At 32.3% G+C, this 24,303-nt stretch overlaps 1 protein-coding gene across 1 annotated transcript; it reads left to right on the top strand.

Moving 5' to 3' along the window:
* The first annotated feature begins 19,395 nt into the window (after nucleotides 1-19,395).
* LOC125864020 (pectinesterase-like) lies at nucleotides 19,396-24,083 on the top strand. Its single transcript, XM_049543972.1, has 3 exons — nucleotides 19,396-19,666; nucleotides 23,000-23,276; nucleotides 23,492-24,083. The coding sequence occupies exons 1-3, from the start codon at nucleotides 19,396-19,398 to the stop codon at nucleotides 24,081-24,083; spliced, it is 1,140 nt and encodes a 379-aa protein (XP_049399929.1).
* The last annotated feature ends 220 nt before the right edge of the window (nucleotides 24,084-24,303 follow it).

The raw sequence follows: 24,303 nt of genomic DNA on the forward strand, positions 1-24,303 counted from the left end.
GATTGAGCTTCTCTTTCTTGCCAAATCTCATCACCCCCTTTATAGGTGATACTTTCAGGAAAACCCAATCATCAACTTGGAACTTTAGTTCCCTTCTTCTCATATTTGCATAAAACTTCTGGCAACTCTGGGCAGTCTTAAGTCTATCTCTAATGAGTTGCACTTTCTCCATAGCATCAAGGACTGAATCTGGTCCTATTAAGGCTGCTTCACCTACTTCAAACTAACCAACTGGAGATCTACATCTATGCCCATACAATGCCTCATAAGGGGCCATCTGAATGCAGGAATGGTAACTATTGTTGTAGGCGAACTCAATAAGAGAAATGTGATCGTCCCAACTACCCTTAAAGTCGATCACACAAGCTCTCAACATGTACTCTAAGGTCTGAATGGTATGCTCTGCCTGACCATCCGTCTGTGGATGAAATGTTGTGCTAAGATTAACCTGAGTACCAAGATCCTTTTGAAATGACTTCCAGAAATGAGAGGTAAACTGAGGACCTAAATCTGAGATGATAGACAAAGGAACCCCATGCAACCTCACAATCTCATTAATGTAAAGCTTGGCGTAATCCTCCACCGAATCTGTAGTCTTGACCGCCAAAAAGCTAGAAGACTTAGTAACCCTATCAACAATCACCCAAATTGAGTCATGCTGTCTGTGAGTACGAGGTAAACCTGTGATGAAGTCCATGTTGATCACTTCCCACTTCCAAGTAGGAATGTCAATCTCTTGAGTCATGCCTCCTGGTTTCTGATTTTCAACCTTGACCTGCCGGCAATTGGGGCACTTGGCCACAAAATCTGCTGTCTCTTTTCATACCATTCCACCAATAGACTTCCCGCAGATTGCGGTACATCTTAGTGGCACCTGGATGAATAGAATATCTGGAATTATGGGCTTTTGCAAGAATATGTTGTCTCAACTCACCCACATTAGGAACACATAATCGACCCTGATAGTGAAGCACGCAATCTCCCCCTTGGGAGAATACCTTAACTCTCTGTTGATGGACTGCACCCTTGAGTTCAAGTAATATCGGATCACTGTCTTGATTTTCCTTAACTTCCACTACCAAAGAAGATTTTTCCCCATTCTGAACCGTTACACCACCATCTGATATGCTCATAAGGCGAACTCCTAAGCGAGCAAGTCTATGAACATCCCTTACTAGGTCTTTTCTATCTTCCTCAACATGTGCTACACTACCCATGGATAATCTGCTAAGAGCATCTGCTACTACATTTGCCTTACCTGGATGGTAATGCACGCTCATATCATAATCGTTGAGGAACTCAAGCCACCTTCTCTGGCGAAGATTCAACTCTTTCTGGGTGAATACATACTGAAGGCTCTTATGGTCTGTGAACACATCTACATGAACACCATATAAGTAGTGTCTCCAAATCTTGAGTGCAAACACCACAACTGCTCGAGGTCATGAGTCGGATAATTCTTCTCGTGTACCTTAAGTTGTCTAGAAGCATAAGCTATAACCTTACCTCGCTACATCAGTATACAACCTAGGCCGACCCTGGATGCATCATAATAGATCACATAACCATCTGAACCCTCTGGTAGAGTCAAGACAGGAGTTGTAGTCAACCTAGTTTTCAATTCTGTGAAGCTTTTCTCACAATCATCTGACCATCGAAACTTGACCATCTTCTGAGTCAACCTAGTCAATGGTGAGGCTATGGATGAAAATCCTTCCACGAACCGTCTATAATAGCCCGTTAGACCTAAGAAACTTCTGATATCTGTAGCAGAGGTAGGTCTGGGCCATTGTTTCACTGCTTCTATCTTCTGGGAATCTACTTGAATTCCTTCACTAGACACAATATGCCCAAGGAAGGCAACTAATTGTAACCAAAACTTGCACTTGTTAAATTTTGCAAATAACTGGCGATCTTTGAGAGTTTGCAGAACAACTCTCAAATGACTCGCATGTTCTTCGTCGTTCCTAGAGTAAATGAGGATATCATCAATAAAGACAATAACGAACAAGTCTAAGTACTGCTTGAACACTCTGTTCATCAAATCCATGAAAGTTGCATGAGCATTGGTTAGTCCAAATGACATAACTACAAATTCGTAATGGCCATACCAAGTTCTTAAGGCTGTCTTCGGAATGTCACTATCTATGACTCTAAGCTGTTGATAACCCGATCTGAGGTCTATCTTTGAGAAATGACTTAGCACCCTGAAGTTGGTCAAACAAGTCATCAATCCTAGGGATGAGATACTTATTCTTGATTGTGACCTTGTTCAACTGCCTATATTCAATGCACATTCTGAGAGAACCATCTTTCTTCTTTACGAACAACACTGGTGCACTCCATGGCGAAATACTAGGTCTGATGAAGCCTTTACTAGAAGGTCTTTCAACTGCTCTTTCAATTCCTTAAGCTCAGCTGCAGCCATTCTGTAAGGAGGAATAGAGATAGGCTGGGTATCTGGAAGGAGATCAATTCCAAAGTCAATTTCCCTTTCGGGAGAAACTTCGGGAAGATCATCTGGAAACACTTCTGGAAACTCATTGACTACTGGAACTGACTCAAAAGTTGGGGATTCGGAACTAGAATCCTTAACCTGAACTAGATGATAGAGATAACCCTTAGAGATCATCTTTCTGGCCTTAAGGTAAGAAATGAATCGACCCATAGGCGCTAAGCTACTACCCTTCCATTCTAAGATTGGTTCATTTGGAAACTGAAAATGAGCAATCCTAGTTCTACAATCGACTGAGGCATAATAGGAATGTAACCAATCCATGCCTAGAATGACATCGAAGTTTACCATTTCTAACTCTACAAGATCTGTTGAGGTGACTTTCTTAGAGACTGTGACAGGGTAATTTATGTATACTCGTCTAGCTATAACTGGGTCACCGACTGGAGTAGAGACTGAGAAGGGATCTGAAAGAGTTTCTGGGCTAACACTGAATTGGACTGCTATGTAAAGAGTTACAAAAGACAAAGTAGCCCCTGGATCTAACAATGCATAAACATCAAGATCAAAGACTCGTAACGTACCAGTGACTACATCATGAGAATCTTCTTGATCTTAACGAGCCTGAAGAGCATAAAACTTGTTTTAGCGCTGTCCGCCACCTGTACCAGATGGGTTACCTTGCTGAGTCGGGCGACCTGCTGATGTTGCTGAAGTTTTAGACTGAGCTCTACCATTATTTCCTCATTGACCCTGTTTAGAAGGACAATCCTTCAATCTATGACCAGACTGACCATACCCAAAACATCCTTCCTTTCCTGCAAGGCACTCGCCCGGATGGTTCTTGTTACATTTCAGGCAAGTTGGGTAAGTTTTGGTGCCTGAAACATTACCTTGAGACTTAGAGCCTGACACCCTACCTTTCTGATCGTTACGGAACCTGGGGGATGGAACACTAGCTGATGAAGGGGCTAGAGTCGAAGACTTCTGCTGAAACTGCGAGCGATTTCCACCACCCGATTTCTGTTGGGAGTACTCGTAGTTATCTGTTCTTGCTTTCTCAGTTTCCTTAGCATGTTCCCTAAGCTTATCACCCTCAACCTGCTGAGCATGAGTCATTAGCCTAGAGATGTGCATGTCTCCTAACAACATAACATTCCTGCACTCTGTTTTCACTAAGTCTGACACCCCATAAAAAAACTTATTCATCTAAGCCCTGGAGTCAGCAATCATGTGAGGAGCATACCTGGAGAGTTGGTTAAACTTGAGCCCATTCTCTTGGACAGTCATGTTACCCTGCCTTAAGTTCATAAATTCCTGGGCCCTTGATTCTCTCAACTCCCCGAGACTACCCCTGAGACGCGGACACGGGACCTAGGATCAAAAGTGACCCCAAGCTAACCCTGTTGGCATAATCATGAGCATACTAAAGATAATAAATTGATGTGGAAGCTAAATCATAAATACAAATGAAAAGATGGGGAATACCTATATACTATCACTGAGATAAATGAAAACTGATGAGTTTAATACAAAGAAGATATTAACTCAATACTAAGCTGAATCTATCTATGTCTGAAAATAGCCTCTAACTGACTAGAAATGCTGGGACAGGCCCCAGCTAAGTCTAGCAAAACTGAAACTAAAGGACTAAAAATAATACTGAAAAGAGACTCATAACTATTGTCCTCGGAGGATAAGGACTCACCACTGATTCTACTGAACTGGAGATCCAGAACCGATCTAAGTGTGATTTGGATGCTGAGAACCTGAACCTACATCACGAGAAGATGTAGTGCACGTATGCATCAGTACTTGAAAGGTATTGAGCATGCAGGATAGAATACAACTGAAATAACTTATAACTGAACAAGATATAGATACTAAATGCTGAGATAACTGAATGCAGTGACCAATTTATAACATGCTGAAACTGAATACTGACTATACTGATAAATAGTTAATGCAATAGAATCTAACTGAACTGTTGGAGCTACTAATAATCGATAATAAAACCACATGAGCTAATGTGGAGTCCGATGTATACGCCCCATCGAAAGGACCCAATAAACCCTACCAGAGGTATAGAGGCATGTAGGCGTGATCGCTGAAATGATGCCCACAGATGGGACTTACAACCTACGTGGCTAGTAGTTCTAGGACTATTTGGGTACGATGAACCCTAGTTCANCGATCTAAGCGTGATTTGGATGCTGAGAACCTGAACCTACATCACGAGAAGATGTAGCGCACGATGCATCAGTACTTGAAAGGTATTGAGCATGCAGGATAGAATACAACTGAAATAACTTATAACTGAACAAGATATAGATACTAAATGCTGAGATAACTGAATGCAGTGACCAATTTATAACATGCTGAAACTGAATACTGACTATACTGATAAATAGTCAATGCAATAGAATCTGACTGAACTGTTGGAGCTACTAATAATCGATAATAAAACCACATGAGCTAAATGTGGAGTCCGATGTATACGCCCCATCGAAAGGACCCAATAAACCCTACCAGAGGTATAGAGGCATCTAGGCGTGATCACTGAAATGATGCCCACAGATGGGACTTACAACCTACGTGGCTAGTAGTTCTAGGACTATTTGGGTACGATGAACCCTAGTTCAACTCGGTATTATGCTACTCCCAATGGATTAAGTGATTAACACATTATGATTGAATTTATGTAAGTTACTGGATAGCTCAAACTGAACATACAAAACTGAGAATGCAACAAGTAATCTGATAATGATGCATTCATAAACTGAGGCATGTATAACTGAATACTGAAATATCTGACCTAGCATATGTAATTCAAGAACTAAAGAAATACATAGTTAGGGTTCTGAAATTCTTGCAATAAACTGAATATTAGCATACTAATCTGATTTGGATAACTTAAATGACTAATTCATGATGATTTATTGAAATTCTAGAAACCCTAGGTCTAGTCATAATAAGGGAATCAAGAAACTGACTGAAAACTAGGGACCTAATGGGTGAAAGGAACCCACTAGTGAAATCCCACATACCTGGTGACGAATTTCACGGAGAAATCCTTTGATTTCTGGGCTGGAACTGAAGAAAACTTGTTGCGTCTTTGAACTAGGGTTCTTGACTTCTTTCTCCTCTTAGCGTTCTAATTTTTCTAAGTTTTGATTAATGATTTGACTTAGATAAGTTCTAGTTATGTTTCTAGGCTTAAGCCGACTAAAACCTCCTAATTTAGGGCCTAAAGGACGTAACTTAGGGGTCCAGCGAAATAGGAAAAGACCAAAACGACCCTGACTTAAAATTTGCTGAAGCGATCTACAGACTGATCGACGATCCGTCAATGGATCCACAATCTGTCCTGTCAGTCTGTCGATGACTTCAGAGACCAGGTTCTGAGGGTCTCGACCTACGGACTGATCGACGATCCGTCATGTCAGTCCGTCGATTGACTTTAGAGACCAGGTTCTGAGGGCCTTGACCTACAGACTGATCGACGATCCGTCGATAGATCCACGATCCATCAAGTCAGTCTGTGGGTCATGCCTTAGAATGGTTTTTGTCTGAATTTCTGGGGATGGTTGCAACGGATCACCAGCACGAGCCATGGGTCACCCTACGGTCCGTGGGTAGCAACCGTGGGTTGCACCTGCAACTTCTGAAAATCTGCATTAAGTTCTGTTTTCAGATATGGGGTGTTATAATTTCCTTAAGGGACACTGTGCATTCAGTGGGCTTGATTTTCTTTCTTTGAGAAAAATATTTTTATATTATTTCTAATTTGTTTCTGATTCTATTTTCTCTACTAGTTTTAATTTTCTAGTTTGAAAATACTCTTTAAACTTTGTTGTTTCTTACCAAGTTCTTGAAAAGCTTTGTTCTAAGTATCTTAGGAATACAAGATGAACAACATGTGCATTATATTGGTTTCTAATGTATAATTACATTTTATTTCACTAATTAATAATAAAATATCATAGTTCAAGTCACAAATCTAGATACATGTTTTTTGCTATCAAGGATACAATAAAATAGGGAGAGAGGCAAACGAGAACATGAGGGATCGATGAACGAGATTTGCCTATGTATCTGGTGTGATTCACATGTATCTGGGATACTAAATATGTGAGCGATATAGAAGAGTGGCAAACGAGATGAGAGGGAGGCGATGGAGATTTGTCTATGTACTAGATACATGTGAATCCATTTGGATACAATGTATCTATAACAAATTACACCATATTTTGATCTCAAGATATATGTATCTGGACGCACCAAAATTTGATAAGATTCATAATATTGCAAACTAGCATGTATCCAAGTAATTAACTCATAAACTAGTGGAATCCATATAATAAGATGATTTATATCTACCTAAATATTTAAGACTTGTTTTAGATTTTAAATTTCAAAAGTGTTTCTATCTTTTTAAACTATGAATCTAATTAATCGGTGTCACATTTATACATAAATATGAGAAAAAATAAGTAACTTAACTAAGGTGGGAATTCTTTAAGAAAAAATACACATTTACACGTAGATCACGCGTTATCTTGCTAAATATAATCAACATATAAAATGAAGAAAATATTAATATAAAAATGATTTATTAAAATATATAGATTAATTAATATAAAAAATGGATCATTGCAATTACGACACACTAATACATGCAATATATATTGCCTAACGCGGACCTTTTTTGTTCAAACATTTGTCCTCTTGGGAGTATTTAAATGGCAACATGCATATTAAAATTAAACTTCAAGATTTGGTAGGAATTATTCTTCTAAGAAAACACAACTAATAGAATATTCTACTAGTACTATAGTAAGCAGAGAGGAGATTTAGTAGCAATAGATTTTTCTAATATTACCACAAAAATAAGCAGCAAAATGACATTGTATAAAGTTGTTAAAGTATTTAATGACATTTATATAAAACGTTGAATATAAATATTTATATTTGCTATTGATTTAAATATAACATAATACAATTATATTATTACCGCAAATTCCTTTATTTGTTGCAGTATAGTAATTCCATTTTCCAAAGAACAAAAATCACAAGGCATCTCAAGTCATAAGTCATTTAAAAGAGTTGAACTTAACTATATACATGGAAGTGTAAAAGAAAATTTTACCATATTAGATTAGCTCATTTAAAAGATATTTATAGCCTATAGGTGACTCTTCATTAAAAAGTGAGGTTTATAATTTTAAAATGAGATAATTTACTTGCTATAATAAGTAATTATAACATGATCATTAATGTAATTTATTTTTTGATATTGGTGTATATTGTATACATCAAAATTTTGTATGACTCTACTAGACGAGTTTTATTTCAGTTAGAATTTTTGGAGGATACACTACTCTAAACCCTAGTCCACCCTTAAATAAAGGGCGTAATATAGTCCTTTAAAGAGACATCTCGAATATTCTGTAAATTCATGAAATACTTACAAAAATCAATGGATAACCAAAAAATCTCAAGGAGGTTCATATCATCATAGTTTGAGAAATATGAGTCACAGAGAAATCTTAAGAGAGAGAAGAATCAAATGAGGAACAAAACTATACACATCTATTTATCATAAAATATTCTTGTTTCTTCATATATTTTTTGTGTGATTGCAATTTACTTTCTGTCACTTTAAGATATTTTGCAGATTTATATAAATTAAGCTTTATTAATTAAATTAAATTAAAATAAAATATGCCAACGTTAACGTGTGTACGGCTAAATGCAATAAATATAAATAAATAAAAGCCACTTGTCTCGTATAATTGCAAAAGCAACATTGATCTATAATAAGTTTCTTACTTTAATGGCCATACAATGAATAAATGGATAAGTTTGCCAACAATACTAGCAATGTGTCTCATTCACAAATAATCCTTGCACTATTATTTGAGAGAGAAACAAAATCTACTAGTATATTATTAAATAATTTTTTTTGTGTCCCTTGGGTTATTCCAAAGGTCATTTATTTAGCTAAAGCTTCTTTATTTTTTTTTTATGACCATGGAGGAAATTCTCCTAACTATAAATAATAACAACAGAATGTGTTTATAATATCAAGCAAAATACGCGGAAACTAGAAAAAAAGAAATTGAGAGATTTTATCATTATAATTATTCATTATTATTCAATATGGTGATTCAAAAATTAGAGATATGCATCTCGATGGTGAAAATGGCAATAGAGATTGTAGCAGTGTTTGTAGATACAATCGTCTCTAAAGATAATTCTTCATCAACATCACACTCCAATATTCTTCCAACACCCTATGTTGGGTTTTGAGTTAACATATGAATTAATCACATAGTCCATCCAGTTTTGTTTGGGATCGAGACGTAATAGTTGGTGATAAATTCTTTCTTTTAGATGTATAATTTGTTTGTGTATGGAGTTTTGGTAGCTTTTGAGATCTCCATCATAGATGAGCTAGTTATGATTTTTTTTTAAAAAAATTTTATTTTATAAATTTAAGAATTCTTGTTTTAAGTTTTGTAATTTGTAGCATAGTCAAAGAAATTCAAATCATGTTGCTTAATTACTAGCTTCTTCTTCGTGTTCTTCAATTTGTTGTTATTATTATTATTTGCAGTATAATTGAATACAATTTGGAGAATAAAGATCCAGATAAGTTGCTATACTATAAAAATTAATTGGATAATTTTAAAGTTCTTCAATTTTATATACGAATTTCTTATTCCAACATATATATTCCCAACTTTTTGGATCTAGTTTCTTTTGATTTTTTATTTATTAATTTTTCTGGGTTGTGTCCCTAAATAGAGAGAGGAGAAAGAAAATGAGCTACTGCTTTTATTTGTCAAAACTAAATAATATTCATTTTTTTTACCATTTTCACCTAGAAAGTGGTATTTGCTTTCTCACCTAGCTATTACTATATATTTTTGTATAAAAAGAAGAAACCTCACTAGTTAGGAGCTAATTAGTTAGATACTAGTTTGTAATATTACGTATTTTACTAGATTCTGATGTGTTCAGATACATGTGTCACGGGTTACATAGGGTCAAAATTAGATGTAATTTGTTTTAGATACACTATATTCTCAAGTGGATTCACATGTATCTGAGAATTGAGATACATAACGAATCTCGCTCGCCTCTCTCCCATCTCGTTCATCACTCTACTATATACCAGATACATGTGAATCACACTAGATACATCTACTGCGATTCACATGTATTTGAGATACATAAAAAATCTCGCTCGTCAACTTCCCATTTGGCTCGCCTCTTTCTCTATTTTAGTGTATTTGGTAGCAAAGATACATGTATCTAGGTGTATCTTCCTCAATATATGATAGAAAATTCTTAATTAGTGATAAAATACGTAATATTATAAAAATATAGGTAAGAACGCAGCAGGAAGCGAACGAAAGTGAGCTTGTTCTCGAATCAGCGCACTAGGAATCGAAGATTGAAAATGATTTCCGACAAGCGCACATTCATAGGCTGTTAGCAGGATAAGGTGAGAAAGATATTGAATATATATCATAGCGCGAATTATGTCTAATCCTAAAAAGAAACATTTGAATTAATACATACTACCTCTTGACATAGATACATTAATTATGGACGCCTCATAAGAGAATATTACAGTAAATAAGATTACAAAATCCGTATTCCATGTAAATGTTGATGATCACAAACAAAAGTAATATATTTAGGGTGTGTTTGGTATTTAAGAAAATGTTATTTTAGAAAATATTTTTATGGAAAATAGATGGATTTCTTGCTAATTTTCTAACGTTTAAAAAAATTATTATTCTAAAAATATTTATATGTATACTAACATGCGATAGTTGAGAAATTCCCCTATAGATGGCATGATATTTAGGATCTTAGATCTATTATTCGAAAGCAGTGTGAATTTAAAAAATGCTATGGGGTGAAATGAGGCAAGGAGGGAAGGTTCAAGGGATGAAACAATGAACTTAAGCCCTTTTTTCGTTATTCATCCTTCAACCTTGTGTAGCTACAAAAGTGTCTTACTTTTCTTTAAAAAAAGGATATCTCCTACATAAATCCGCCCCTGGTCGGATGGGGTTATACTTAATTATAATAATCTAATCTGTTTCAACAATTATTACTTTAAACTATATTCGTCTGATTAGGAGTGTATATGATCGGGTTAGTTCGGGTTTTTCAAATATCAAACTAAATTATTTGTGTAAAAAATTTAAATTTATAAACCAAACCAAACTAATAAAACTCGGATTTTTTCTGGTTTTTCAACCTCGGGTTGGTTCATGTTTTTCAAATACCAAACCAAACCATTGTGTCGAATTTTTTAATTTTTAAATCAAACCAAACTGATAAACCTCAGATTTTTTCAGGTTTTTATTAGATTTTTCCGGTAAAGTATGCATATAAACATATAATTAACTTGTGCTCCAAATATTTCTTTAGTCCAATCAAAATACAACTATCTAAGGTGTTTCTTAAGAAAATAACACAAAATATATATGAGATGAGTGATGACACTAAACTATTCAACAAAAATAATAATGAAATCATCATATAAAATAAAGGGATAAGGGTCTGAAAAATACCCCAACTTTGGTCGGATTTGCTGTTGCGATACTAAACTTTCATGAGGACCTATTACCTCCCTAGACTATTTAATACCATATTTTAAACATATATATTTGCCCACGTGGACATAGAAAATACTGCAAAATTATAAATAGTAATGTGTCCACGTGGGCATATATATACCTTTAAAATACACTATTAAATAGTTCAGGGGGTAAAAAATACGGTATTAAATAGTCTAGGGAGGTAATAGGTCCTTATGAAAGTTTAGTATCGCAACATCAAATTCGATCAAAGTTGGGGTATTTTTCTGACCGTTATCCCTAAAATAAAGATTGTAAAGTCATAATGAAAATGATTATGATTTAAAAGTACTAAATCATGCTAAAATAAGTCTAGTAAGTATTAGTTACATGATTAAACATTAAAGAAAAAATAAAATTAGATTATGTATTTTAAATGTCTAAACCAATGTAAAACTAAAGAACAAATATTCAACAATATTGTCTTTTAAAAAAATAAATAAAGTATTCAACATTATTGTCATTCTTAGTGTTGAATTAATTTATTTTGTTAGCATAGTATTGATTTGATTTCGAATTGAGCTTTATTAGAGTTACTAATATCTATAGACTATAACCTTTATTGGACTATTCAAAATTCTAAGTCTCAAAAAACTTGAAAAAATATGTTAAAAGATTAAAAATTATGAAAACGTATAAGTAATATTTAGAAGTTACATCAAAATAAATATTTTTATGTATAAAATAAATTTTAAAAATTATATATATAATGTCAGGTTGGTTTGGTCTCGAGTTGACTTTTTTAGTTAAAACCAAACCAACTCAAGTATAGTCAGATTTTTTTTCCAATACCAAACCAAGTCAAACCAAACCATTAGTCATATTTTTTTTTTCGATTTGACTCGGTTTACGGTTTGATTTTATTTTCGGTTTGATTTTGTACAACCTTACCTCTGACATATTGTGTAAATAAGAAAAAAAATGATACATGAAAGGTAAAAGGGAAAATTGTGCAGAATAACAAATATTTAAGTCATATTAAATCCTATAGTTATTGTTTAGAGAAAGTTTAATTTGCATCTATACATAGTTTCGTAATCTTGCTATTAGCCCGATTTATATAATTTGCTTGATTTGTATAAATTCAGAATTTTGTATATGCTTACCTTAGCTTGGTGTATACGATTGATGAAAAATTCATGATAAATGACCCTGATTGTATATTATATTGGCAAGCGAAATATACAAACAGAGTTCTGAAAATTTTTTAAATGTATAAATACATAATTTGTGTATACTTACCAATAATTATCATATTTGTATATTCCCGAGTGAAAGATACAAACGGGCAGAAATATACAATCGCAACCCACATAACAAACGAAACTATAACTATGGATCGCAATTATCGAAACTATAGTTATAGAGCCTTATTATATCTACTCCCTCCGTTTAAAAAAGAATACCTAATTTTCTTTTTAGTCTGTTTAAAAAAGAATGACCTATTTCTTTTTTTGGCAATATTTTAACTTCAACTTTCTACGTGGCATGTTTAAGGTCACAAGATTAAAGGACATTTTGGTATATTTGACATAACTTTAATTTAGAATCACGAGATTAAAAAGTCTTCATTCTTTTCTTAAACTTCGTTCCAAATCAAACTAGACAATTCCTTTTTTTAAAAAAAGAGTATTATGTTTGCTAATTCTCAAATTTTCTCAAGGTAAAATGACTTATAGCCCGTTTATTCATCTTAACTATATTTTTGAAATTCTTAAATCATTAATAAAAGGGGAAATCTTAGAGATGATATTTTTTGGCAACCAAACATAATTAAAAATTGTTTTGATCATACCAAACGTATAACGCGTTTGGCAAACATAATCAACATATGTCAAATATCAAATGAAGAAAACATTAATTTAAAAATTGAGGAAGTACAATGATACACTACTTAATATTTAATTGGTCATGCAAAATATAAAGCCTAACGCAGGCCATTTCAGTCCAAAAAGTTCAAATATAAATCGGGTTTTTTAAAGATTCTAAATTTTCTCTTCTTTTATGTATACGTAGTTTGAAAAAGTTATATAATTTTGAACAAAAAATCATATAATTTCTTTGTGACCAACTTTCCTACAACACGTGGTGACTCTTTCTAATATAGTACTCTCCATCCTATATTTGTCATATAGTTTACTTTTTTTTTTGGTTGTCCTAATTTTTTTTTTTTAGAATCAAATGATATGAATTTTGACTAGCATTCTAACATATATTTTTTTTTCATCATGTTGATATGAAAAAAGTTTCAATTTATTGTAATCTATATAATTTTTGAATATCCAAAATTTTATTTTAAAATATCAAATTAATGTAATCTAATTTAACTTTGAAAATTAATCGAATTGACTTTTGAAAAGTACATATGTCAACTAAAAGGGAACAAAAAGAGTATTTGTTTAAATTGATATAGAATTTATAAAAAAATATATGTTATAGCATTTGTGAGGCTTATAAACTTTTGAAATTATATGTCGTCTTAAACATGTTGTATGGTTATAAAAAGTTCTTATTAATAGTAAAATTGAAAGAATAAAGTTAATAAAATTTAATATTATTATATCATTATTTATAGGATGAATTTAAATAAAATACCATTTTTCATGGAGATATATTCCCTTTCCTGTTTCTTTCACACACAGAAACAAACAAAACAATAATAGTCCCTTGAGAGTTCCAAAGGCCATATTTAAATTTTCTATCACTATGGAGGCGTTTATTGTAACTATATATATAAACATAAAGAAAAAAAATCCTTATTAGATCTTATTATACCAAAGAAAAATACGCGGAGACTAGAAAAAAGAAACTCAAAGATTTTATCATTATTATTATTATTATCAATATTATGATGATTCATAAGTTAGAAATATGCATCAAGATGGTAAAAATGGCGATAGAGTTTGTGGCAGTATGTGTAGATGCAATCGTCTCTGAAGATAATTCTTCATCATCTTCAACACAATCCAATATTCTTCCAACACCTTATGTTGGTTTTTAAGTTTGCTTGAGATCTCTAGTTGTTTCGAGGTTTATTTGGATCATGTTTTAAATGCCTTGACCGTGATTGTTTAGGAATTGAAAGAGTGAATTTTGAAATGTATATTCTGAAACAAATTAAAGGGAGTAAAGCATTTTTACATAATTTATATGTGCTAAAATTTATTGTTAAATATATATATATTGATGCCAAAATTCAACTCATAGTGCTTAATGGCTTTATCTTCTTCTTCTTCTTTTTTGTCATTATTGTTATTATATTGTTTTAATTGTTCCGTTAAAATTTTTATATCTAAGTTCGCAGAATAGTCAATTAAATACTGCAAATTGGATGATTAAAATCTAGATGAGTTGTATTGGAAAAAAAATTAAGGGGATTTTTAAAAATAATTAGAGAAGGGAAAAGCATGAGATGGTTAAATTTGAGATTAGATAAGGGGAGATTTTGTTCAATTTTAAATTAATTATTCCTTACATAAGACAAATTCCCAACTTTCGTACGTCCAGTTTACAAAATATATTTTACATTATATAGGTAGTAAATATTTTATATTAAACATACATGTATTATGCATATAATATATATATTAATAATACACAACTTATACACTTGAAGTGTATATATAACGTATACTTCGGTGATGTTTGGTAAATTGGCTAGATGGACGAAGTGTACATCTACATGGGTTTCCTTTTCAATTACAATTCTCTCCATTTTAATTTATTTGGTGATACAATATACAATCCATTCTGATATAACATAGCGAATTAAAAAAATTATTGTATCATTAATATTGAGTGAATTTCCACAATTTTTCACTATGTTTAATAATTATCTAAACTGTCGATATATTTTATAATCAAGCCTTAAACTTTTGCTATTTTTAAAATTTCCTTTAATTTAATATATAGTATTACTTTCCACCAAAAAGTATACACACCCCGTTTAGGATACTATAGTTTGCTTTAATTTAGTAGTAAATTATTTTACTACGTATATATATAATATATAAATATATGGTGATATGCTTAAGTAATTATATATTTAATTTGATTGTATTTACAAAAAATGGAACATGTGATATGCGTGTTTATAACTCCAACTTATCATAAGGTCATATTTTAATTAATTAAACAATCATAAGTTGTTTCTTAATATTAAAATCCACCTTAATGGCTGAACTTGGTCTAAATTGTCGACCATAGTCATTTTATATGGTCCTATATTTTTTACTCTTTTTTTTTCTTAATTATTTTTCAATAACCAATAAACACCAGACAATGACTTATTTCAAAAAAATTATATGTGGAGAAATGTTCTCTGTCAACAAACAAATAACACGTTTGACAAATACAACCGACACATCAAATGTACGTAAATTTATGATGAGAATATAATTAATTTAGTAAATAAAATATTTTTGAAGCTTATTTTTTATGACCACAGATTTTGACATATGATATCAGAGTAGACAGATGTTTTGAGATCAAATTTCACTGCTATTTATTATTAAAAAATAAGATTCATGACCGGACTTAATAAAAGTGTTGAAAATATAATTAAATAATAAAAATATAGTATCAATTTGAGTTTTTAAATAAAAATGTCGACATACTTTAAAAATACCAAATTCATAGTATATACGTATGATATAATACAACCAACACATGAAATGAAGGTAATACGTACAATAATACAATATGATATATGATATGCACTTACATTAGTAATAAATTAATTATAGTGATGCAAAACATAGAGCCTAACGTAGACCTTTTATTTCCACACATTTTTTCTTCAATTAATTGAAAATATATAACTTCTTTTTATTTGTTGCCTCAATGAATTAGAAGATTCTAGATATTTCCATTTCCCTTCCAAACAACTGGGTACTTAGAATTCAAAGGGCCAGTATTTTTTTTTATTTTTTTTTGCGTCCTTTGGGGTCATCCAAAGAACAAATCTAGCTAAAGTTTTTTTAAAAAAAAAATTATTCTTATTATTATTATTATTATTATTGTTGTTGTTGTTGTTGTTAGTATTGTTATTATTATTATTATTATTATTATTATTATTATTATTATATATGGACGACTAGATCCAAGTTTGTTTATTGTTATCAATTTTAAAAGAAATACGCGGGGACTAGGGAAAAAACTGAAAATTATCATTTTAGTGTTACAAATTATCCATTTAATATGGATGTTTCTTTTCTCAACATGACGTAATGCATGTATTAATCTAATGTAAGAATTAAAGATTACTAACGTATTTTGGTTAAGGTAGTAAACGGATGATTTCTACCTCTAATAAAAGGGTCTTCTTCACCCTTAAGAAATACACAATTGAAGAGAGTAAAATAAGGCTCTCAACTTTATCCTTTCCATCACACTTTGCCTTACTTTCTTGTTCAAGTATTCTTGCATTTTCCTCTTGTTTTACAACACGTTATCAGCACGAGTCTCTAACCAACTGAGACCTACTTAATTCGAAATTAATTTCTAAAAGTTAATCAACTTTCTTTTAGAGTCAGATAAATAAATTTTTCCAGTCTTCAGTTGGATCCAAGATGAGTAATGGAGATATGTGTCTTCTGGACATTGCCACAACTCATACGATACTAAGAGAAAAAAAATATTTCTCTCATTTAATAATGAAAAAGGCATATGTTAATACAATATCCGGTAGTACAAAATTGATTGAGGGCTCTGGAAGAGTGGCCTTATTACTACCTGGAGGAACATTATTGGTAATTGATAACACATTGTATTGTAGGAAGTCTCATAGAAACTTGTTAAGTTTCAAGGGTATTCGCCAAAATGGCTATCATGTTGAGACTGCGAATGAAGGAAAGGTCGAATATTATACCTTTATATTACTACAATAAATGCGGAAAAGAAAACTGTGCATGAAAAATTACCTGCACTTTCTTCTGGGTTGTACCATACAAATATTGGTACGGTTGAATCACATGCCGTAGTAAACAAAAGGTTTATTGGTTCTAATGATTTTATCATTTGGCATGACCGGTTGGGCCATCCCGGTTATAATATGATGCGCAGAATAATTGAGAATTGACATGGGCATATTCTGAAGAACCAAAATGTTCTTCAATCAAAGGAATTCTCTTGTGCTGCTTGTTCACAAGGAAAATTGGTTATCAAACCATCAGTGGCTAAGGTTGGGGTGGAATCTCTTGCATTTCTGGAACGAATGCAACGGATACAGGGTGATATATGTGGACCTATTCACCCTGCATGTGGACCATTTAAATATTATATGGTCTTGATAGATGCATCTACAAGATGGTCTTATGTGTGCTTATTATTAACTCGCAATATGGCTTTTGCGAGGTTGTTGGCTCAAATAATAAGGTTAAAAGCACAATTTCCAGATTATGCAATAAAAACAATTCGTCTTGATAATGTTGGTGAGTTTACATCTCAGACATTTAATGATTATTGTTTGTCCACTGAAATAACAGTTGAACATCCTGTTGCACATGTTCATACTCAAAATGGTTTAGCAGAGTCAATGATTAAACGTCTTCAATTGATAGTTAGACCATTGTTGATTGGAACAAAGTTGATTGTTTCAATTTGGGGGCATGCTATTTTTCATGCAGTGGCACTTGTGCGCATAAGGCCAACCAATTATTATGACATCTCCTCATTACAATTGGTTTTTGGTCAGGAGCCAAACATTTCCCATCTTAGAATCTTTGGTTGTGCGGTATATGTTCCAATTGCTCCACCACAACACACAAAGATGGGTCCCCAAAGAAGGTTGGGGATATATGTTGGGTATGAATTTCGTTCTATTATAAAATATTTGAAACCTAGAACTGGAGATTTATTTACGGCAAGGTTTGCTGATTGTCATTTTGATGAATCAATATACCCAACATTAGGGGGAGAACAAAAACAGTTGGGAAATGAGATAGATTGGAATTCACTTTCACTATCTCATTTAGACCCTCGAACAAATCAATGTGAGCAAGAAGTTCAAAAGATAATTTATTTGCAGAATATTGGAAATCAACTGCCGGATGCATTTACTAACCTTCCACGGGTTACTAAATCATATATCCCAGCTGCTAATGCTCAAGTTCGAGTTGATGTACCGATAGGACAAAATGTTAAGGCAAAATGAGTCTGGACCACGCTTAAAACGTGGTAGACCAATTGGTTCCAAGGATAAAAATCCTCGAAAAAAAAAGGAATAAATGATCACAATATGGAGGCAATTGCTCATGAAGAGCTCCGAGACATAATAAACGATGACACCAAAGAGGAGGTTCATGTACCTGAAAATAATGAGAATGAGGAAATCTCTATAAATTATGTCTCGACGAGAAAAAATGTGGAATCGAAATAATATTGTGGTGGATAATATTTTTGCCTCTAATGTTGCAGTTGAAATAATGCAACAAGATGAGGATTTGGAGCCAAGATCTGTCAATGAATGTAGACAGAGAAATGATTGGCCAAAATGGAAGGAAGCAATTCAAACAGAATTGGCTTCACTTGAAAAACGTGAAGTTCTTGGACCAATAGTCCGAACACCTGAAGGTGTCAAGCCAGTAGGGTACAAATGGGTTTTTGTGCGAAAACGCAATGAAAATAATAAAGTCGTAAGATATAAAGCACGACTTGTGGCACAAGGTTTTTCGCAAAGGCCTGACATTGATTATAAGGAGACATATTCTCATGTGGTAGATGCAATTACCTTCAGGTATCTAATAAACATGACAGTTCATGAAAATCTTGAAATGCATCTAGTGGACGTTGTCACAGCCTATTTATATGGCTCACTAGACCACAATATTTTTTATGAAAATCCCTAAAGCACTAAAAGTACCTGAAGCATATAAAAATTCAAAAGAAGGTTGTTCAATAAAGCTTCAAAAATCCTTATATGGATTGAAACAATCAGGGCGAATGTGGTATAATCGTCTTAGTGAATACTTGTTAAAGGAAGGGTATTAGAATGACCCTATTTGTCCTTGTATTTTTATACGAATGTCAAAATCTGAATTTGTAATAATATCTGTTTACGTTGATGACTTGAACATCATCAGGACTCCTAAAGAGCTTTCAAAAGTTGTTGAGTGTTTGAAGAAAGAATTTGAAATGAAAGATCTTGGTAAGACAAAATTTTGTCTTGGCCTTGAGATTGAACATTTGACAAATGACATATTTATCCATCAATCAACATATACTGAAAAGGTTTTGAAGCGATTTTACATGGATAAATCACACCCATTGAGTACCCCGATGGTTGTGAGATCTCTTGATATAAATAAAGATCCATTCCGACCTCAAGAAAAGGATGAAGAGATTCTTGGTGATGAAACACCATATCTCAGTGCTATCGGGGCACTAATGTACCGTGCCAACAATACCCGACCAGATATTTGCTTCGTAGTTAGTTTATTGGCGAAATTCAGCTCATGTCCAACAAGAAGACATTGGAAAGGTGCTAAACATATATTCAGATATCTTCAAGGAACAATTGATATGGATTGCTGTATTCTAATGCATCCAAGTCAGAATTGATCGGTTATGCATATGCGGGATATTTGTCTTACCCACTAAAGATAGATCTCAGACAGACTATTTATTCACATATGGAGGTACAACTATATCATGGCGTTCGATGAAGCAAACAATAGTTGCTACTTCTTCAAATCATGCAGAGATAATAGCCATTCATGAAGCCAGTCGGGAGTGTGTATAGTTAAGATCAATGACTCAACACATTTTGCAATTATGCGATCTTTCTGTGCAAATAAAGATTCCAACAATATTGTATGAAGATAATGCTGCTTGCATAGCTCAATTAAAGGGAGGATATATCAAAGGAGACCGAACAAAGCATATTTCACCTAAGTTTTTTTTCACACATGATCTTCAACAAAATTGTGAGATAAATGTTCAACAGATTCATTCGAGTGATAATCTTGCAGATTTATTCACTAAGGCATTGCCAACGTCAACATTTGAGAAGCTAAGATATAGGATTGGAATGTGTCGTCTCCAAGATATAAAATAAATTTTTCATCAGGGGGAGTAAAATAGGCGTTGTACTCTTTTTCCCTTAGCCAAGGTTTTGTCCCATTGGGTTTTCCTGATAAGTTTTTTAATGAGGCAGCACTCAAGGCGTATTACAAGATGTGTGTACTCTTTTTCCTTCACTAGGCTTTTTTCCACTGGATTTTTCCTAGTAAGGTTTTAACGAGGCACATTATCTATAAACATCCAAGGGGGAGTGTTACAAATCCATTTAATATGGATGTTTCTTTTCATCAACCTAACGTAATGCATGTATTAATCTAATGTAAGAATTAAAGATTACTAACGTATTTTGGTTAAGGTAGTAAACGGATGATTTCTACCTCTTATAAAAGGGTCTTCTTCACCCTTAAGAAATACACAATTGAAGAGATTAAAATAAGGCCCTCAACTTTATACTTTCCATCACACTTTGCCTTACTTTCTTGTTCAAGTATTCTTGCATTTTCCTCTTGTTTTACAACATTTAGTACTTATTTATCATAGTATTTTTATGTATTTATCATTATGGTTATTCAATTCAAAAGTTTGAAACGTGCATGAGAAGGGCGTTTATTTTTTTAAGAAAATAATGAGCTTAAAATATACATAATATTTTAAAAAAAATTTAATGATCTCTTCTTTATGTATTGTTGTTCGAAAATTTGGTCTCTCTCTTCTTTTTCTTGGATATAGTGGTATTGGGTCAGTTACGCGTACCTTGACTAATTTTACGAGATATCTACAACTTCATAGTTCTCATCTGATTTTATTAGCCACTAGGTCACACTCTTACGTTGAAAGTTTGTTATAATCTCCATTTGTTGATATGTTGGCAATGTATTTTAAGCGAATTTCGGAAAATCAGAAAATGGTTTCAATTCTAATCTACTATCTCTCAGTGGCATATCCAAATTTTTTATGAAGAGTGTCCAAATTGCAAGTACTTTTTTTTTTAAAAGGATGCACCATAAAAATTCAGAATCAAACTACAAATGTTAAAATTGACATTTTTAATGAATGAATGCACCAAAAAATTTAAAATCAAAATGCATAATATTTAAATCTAATGAGTACGTTCATACTAAATTTAATAGGGATAAGGGTCTGAAAAATATCCTAACTTTGATTGGATTTGCTGCTGTTGAGAGACTTCAATCTAATAAAAAAATCATTTTTAAGTTTTAAGCTTTTGTCAGCCTCTAAGAACAGAGAGAGAAATCAGACGTTTTTTTTTTTAATTTCTTTGTGTAGCATTTTCGCTTTTAATTTCGGCAAAGTTATAGAATTACTTTTAAGTTTTATTTTAAAGTTTTAATGAAAAGTATAAATAAATAAAAAAAGCCAAAGACACATTTGTTTGGAATACAATTGGTTATTGATATATTTATTCATTTCTTATAAATTTTTACATATTAACTATTATTATTAATTTAATTAATTAATAGATATAAAAGAACTAAAGCCAACGGGATTCGAATTTGCACACACGAACATCTGGGCACTTTAAGGACTGTTTCACACTACTGCGCTAACCCTCAAGTCTATCCAACGTTACTTAAACCTTATAATATAACTGTAACGAACAACATTTCATCTATATATATACTATAATTTTTTTATGACACCTTTAGTGCACTGTAGCTCCTCCCCTAATAATCACCTACCTATGAACAATGCTTATAATTCATCATGAACAATATTGATTATAGTCAAGTGAAATCAAATATAAAGAGTTATGATAGCAGTTATTCAGTTATGGTCTAACTTGAAGACCTTTATGATCTCAAAATAAACAAGATTTTCAAATGATTCCACTTTTCAAATTTATCTTCCTTTTCACATTGATTAGTTATTTCAATTTTAATATTTTTCTTCATTTAGTCACTTAAGTTTGTTGTGATTTTATATATATATATATATATAGTATTTTAAATTTGTTGAGCTAGATAAAGCAAGATGAGTATTAAAGACATATATTTTAAATTTGTTGTTGATCTAAATAAAGCAAAATGAGTATTAAAGATGCAAATAATCAAATCTTGATGGCAATAGTACTAAAATATATTCATAATCAATCTCATTTATATACTACCACATTAAATTTAATTAGATATAACTTTAAAATTTTAAATATTCCAGATATAACTGGTTATCACTTAATTTTTTAAAACTTGTCTTATGTTATACACAAGAGTTCATTTAAGAAAACGCATGTCATGAAAATAATTGTATTGAAAGCAATGTCTTTATAAATGAATTTTACAATGTATAAATTTAAATTTAATCGGATGTCAATGTGAATTCCGAGTGAAAAACTCAAAAAGAAGCGTACATTCTTTAAAATCTAAAAACAAACATAATATTCACATGATCCCATTGTTTATCTTCCCTTTTTTCCCCATGCAATAAGTTGAGTGGTAGTTAAGTTACTCATTAACATAACAATTCTGGTATTTTCTTTGTTTAATCCCTTAAATTTGTTATGGTTTTGTTTTTCTTTATGTAGTAATTTAAATTTATTAATCTAAATTAAGCTAATGAGTGTAAAAATTTCAAATAATCAAATTTGGATCAATTTAGTAGTACTAAACAATATCTCAACTCACTTCTTCTAATTCCTTCTTCCAAATATCTATATATACGTAACAATCTTTATAGTTTGAATCCATGCACAACAAAATTAATCATATACATCATTTTTTGTAAAAAAAAAAGAGGCAATTCGAAGAAAATCAAGTTTTTGCCTTTTTGCGTTTATTCAATTCTTGTAACGTAAAGTTTATGTCTATCATTATATTTTTACTGTCTTTATTACAATTTGAAGAATGCCTAAATATTTCACATCCTCCAAATGTTATAGTAGCCAAGGATGGGTCGGAAAACTATAACACTATAATGGCAGCTGTATTCGCAAGTCCGAATAATAGTATTGCACCATACTATATTCAAATCAAACAAGGAATTTATGAAGAATATGTTCAAATCGACTCATGGAAAACGAACATCATTTTCATCGGAGATGGAATAGATAAAACGATAATAACGGGAAACAAGAGCTATGGAGGTGGAATAGGGACGTATTACACTGCTACCGTAGGTAAGTTAATTTACTTGAACTAATGATTAGATCACTTAAATTACTCATAAAAATATATGTTTTTATCATGTTAAGTAACGTAGTGTATAAATATAGATCATTATTTGACGATTGTTTGTTTGTTTCCTTTAAAGGGGTGGATGGGGAAGGCTTCATGGCGCAAGACATCAATTTTCGAAACACAGCTGGACCTGCGAACTATCAAGCAGTAGCTTTAAGGGCATCTGCTGATTTCTGCACTTTTTATAGATGTCAATTTGATAGTTTTCAAGACACAGTATACGCACACCGCGGCAAACAGTTTTACAGAGAATGTACAATTTTGGGCACCAACGACTTCATTTGTGGTGATGCAATTGCAGTATTTCAAGATTGTTTAATTGAAATGCGTAAGCCCATAAAAGGTCAATATATCGTCATCACAGCACAACAAAGAAATGACAAGACTAAACCGACAGGACTCGTATTGCAAAATTGCACCTTAAGATTAGCAACTCCAGATGCAGGGGATAATGTAACTATGTACTTAGGCCGGCCGTGGGGAAATTTTTCACGTACCGTAATTATGAACAGTTACATAGATATGTTGGTAAATCCAAGAGGATGGATAGAATTTGAAGGAATGTCCAGAGTTCAACCATATTATTTGGAATATCAGAATAAAGGAGTCGGTGCAGATATAAAGAGGCGCGTGAAGTGGTCATCAACTACCAATGATCCTAGAATCGTATCAAATTTCACAGTCCGAAATTTCATAAACGGTGACAAATGGATTCCCTCCACAGTCCCACATTACTTAGATCTCATATAGAGAAATAGTATTGTACTTAATTGTTTGTGTAATTTTTGTCTAGCTTGATCTAATTAATTTCTGAACTGATTTTAAATTTTTGATAATAATATATGCAATGTCCGATCAGTGTTTAAATCTTACACCTAATATGTCATTTAGTTGTTGAAATCATCTTCTAATTCATAATATTGATGATAAATGTGTACCAATTAAGGTATTATTCTTTACATCTAGTCAT

The sequence above is a fragment of the Solanum stenotomum genome, chromosome 5 (genome assembly GCF_019186545.1).
Source record: "Solanum stenotomum isolate F172 chromosome 5, ASM1918654v1, whole genome shotgun sequence".
In the NCBI taxonomy this organism is placed as follows: Eukaryota; Viridiplantae; Streptophyta; class Magnoliopsida; order Solanales; family Solanaceae; genus Solanum; species Solanum stenotomum.

Excerpts from the sequence above, each read along its gene's own strand:
- LOC125864020 (XM_049543972.1), top strand. The coding sequence starts at position 19,396 with ATGGTTGTGAGATCTCTTGATATAAATAAAGATCCATTCCGACCTCAA. Across the intron at positions 19,667-22,999 it reads CTGTATTCTAATGCATCCAA|AATGCCTAAATATTTCACAT; the intron begins GTCAGAATTGAT and ends TACAATTTGAAG. Across the intron at positions 23,277-23,491 it reads TACACTGCTACCGTAGGTAA|GGCATCTGCTGATTTCTGCA; the intron begins GTTAATTTACTT and ends AGTAGCTTTAAG.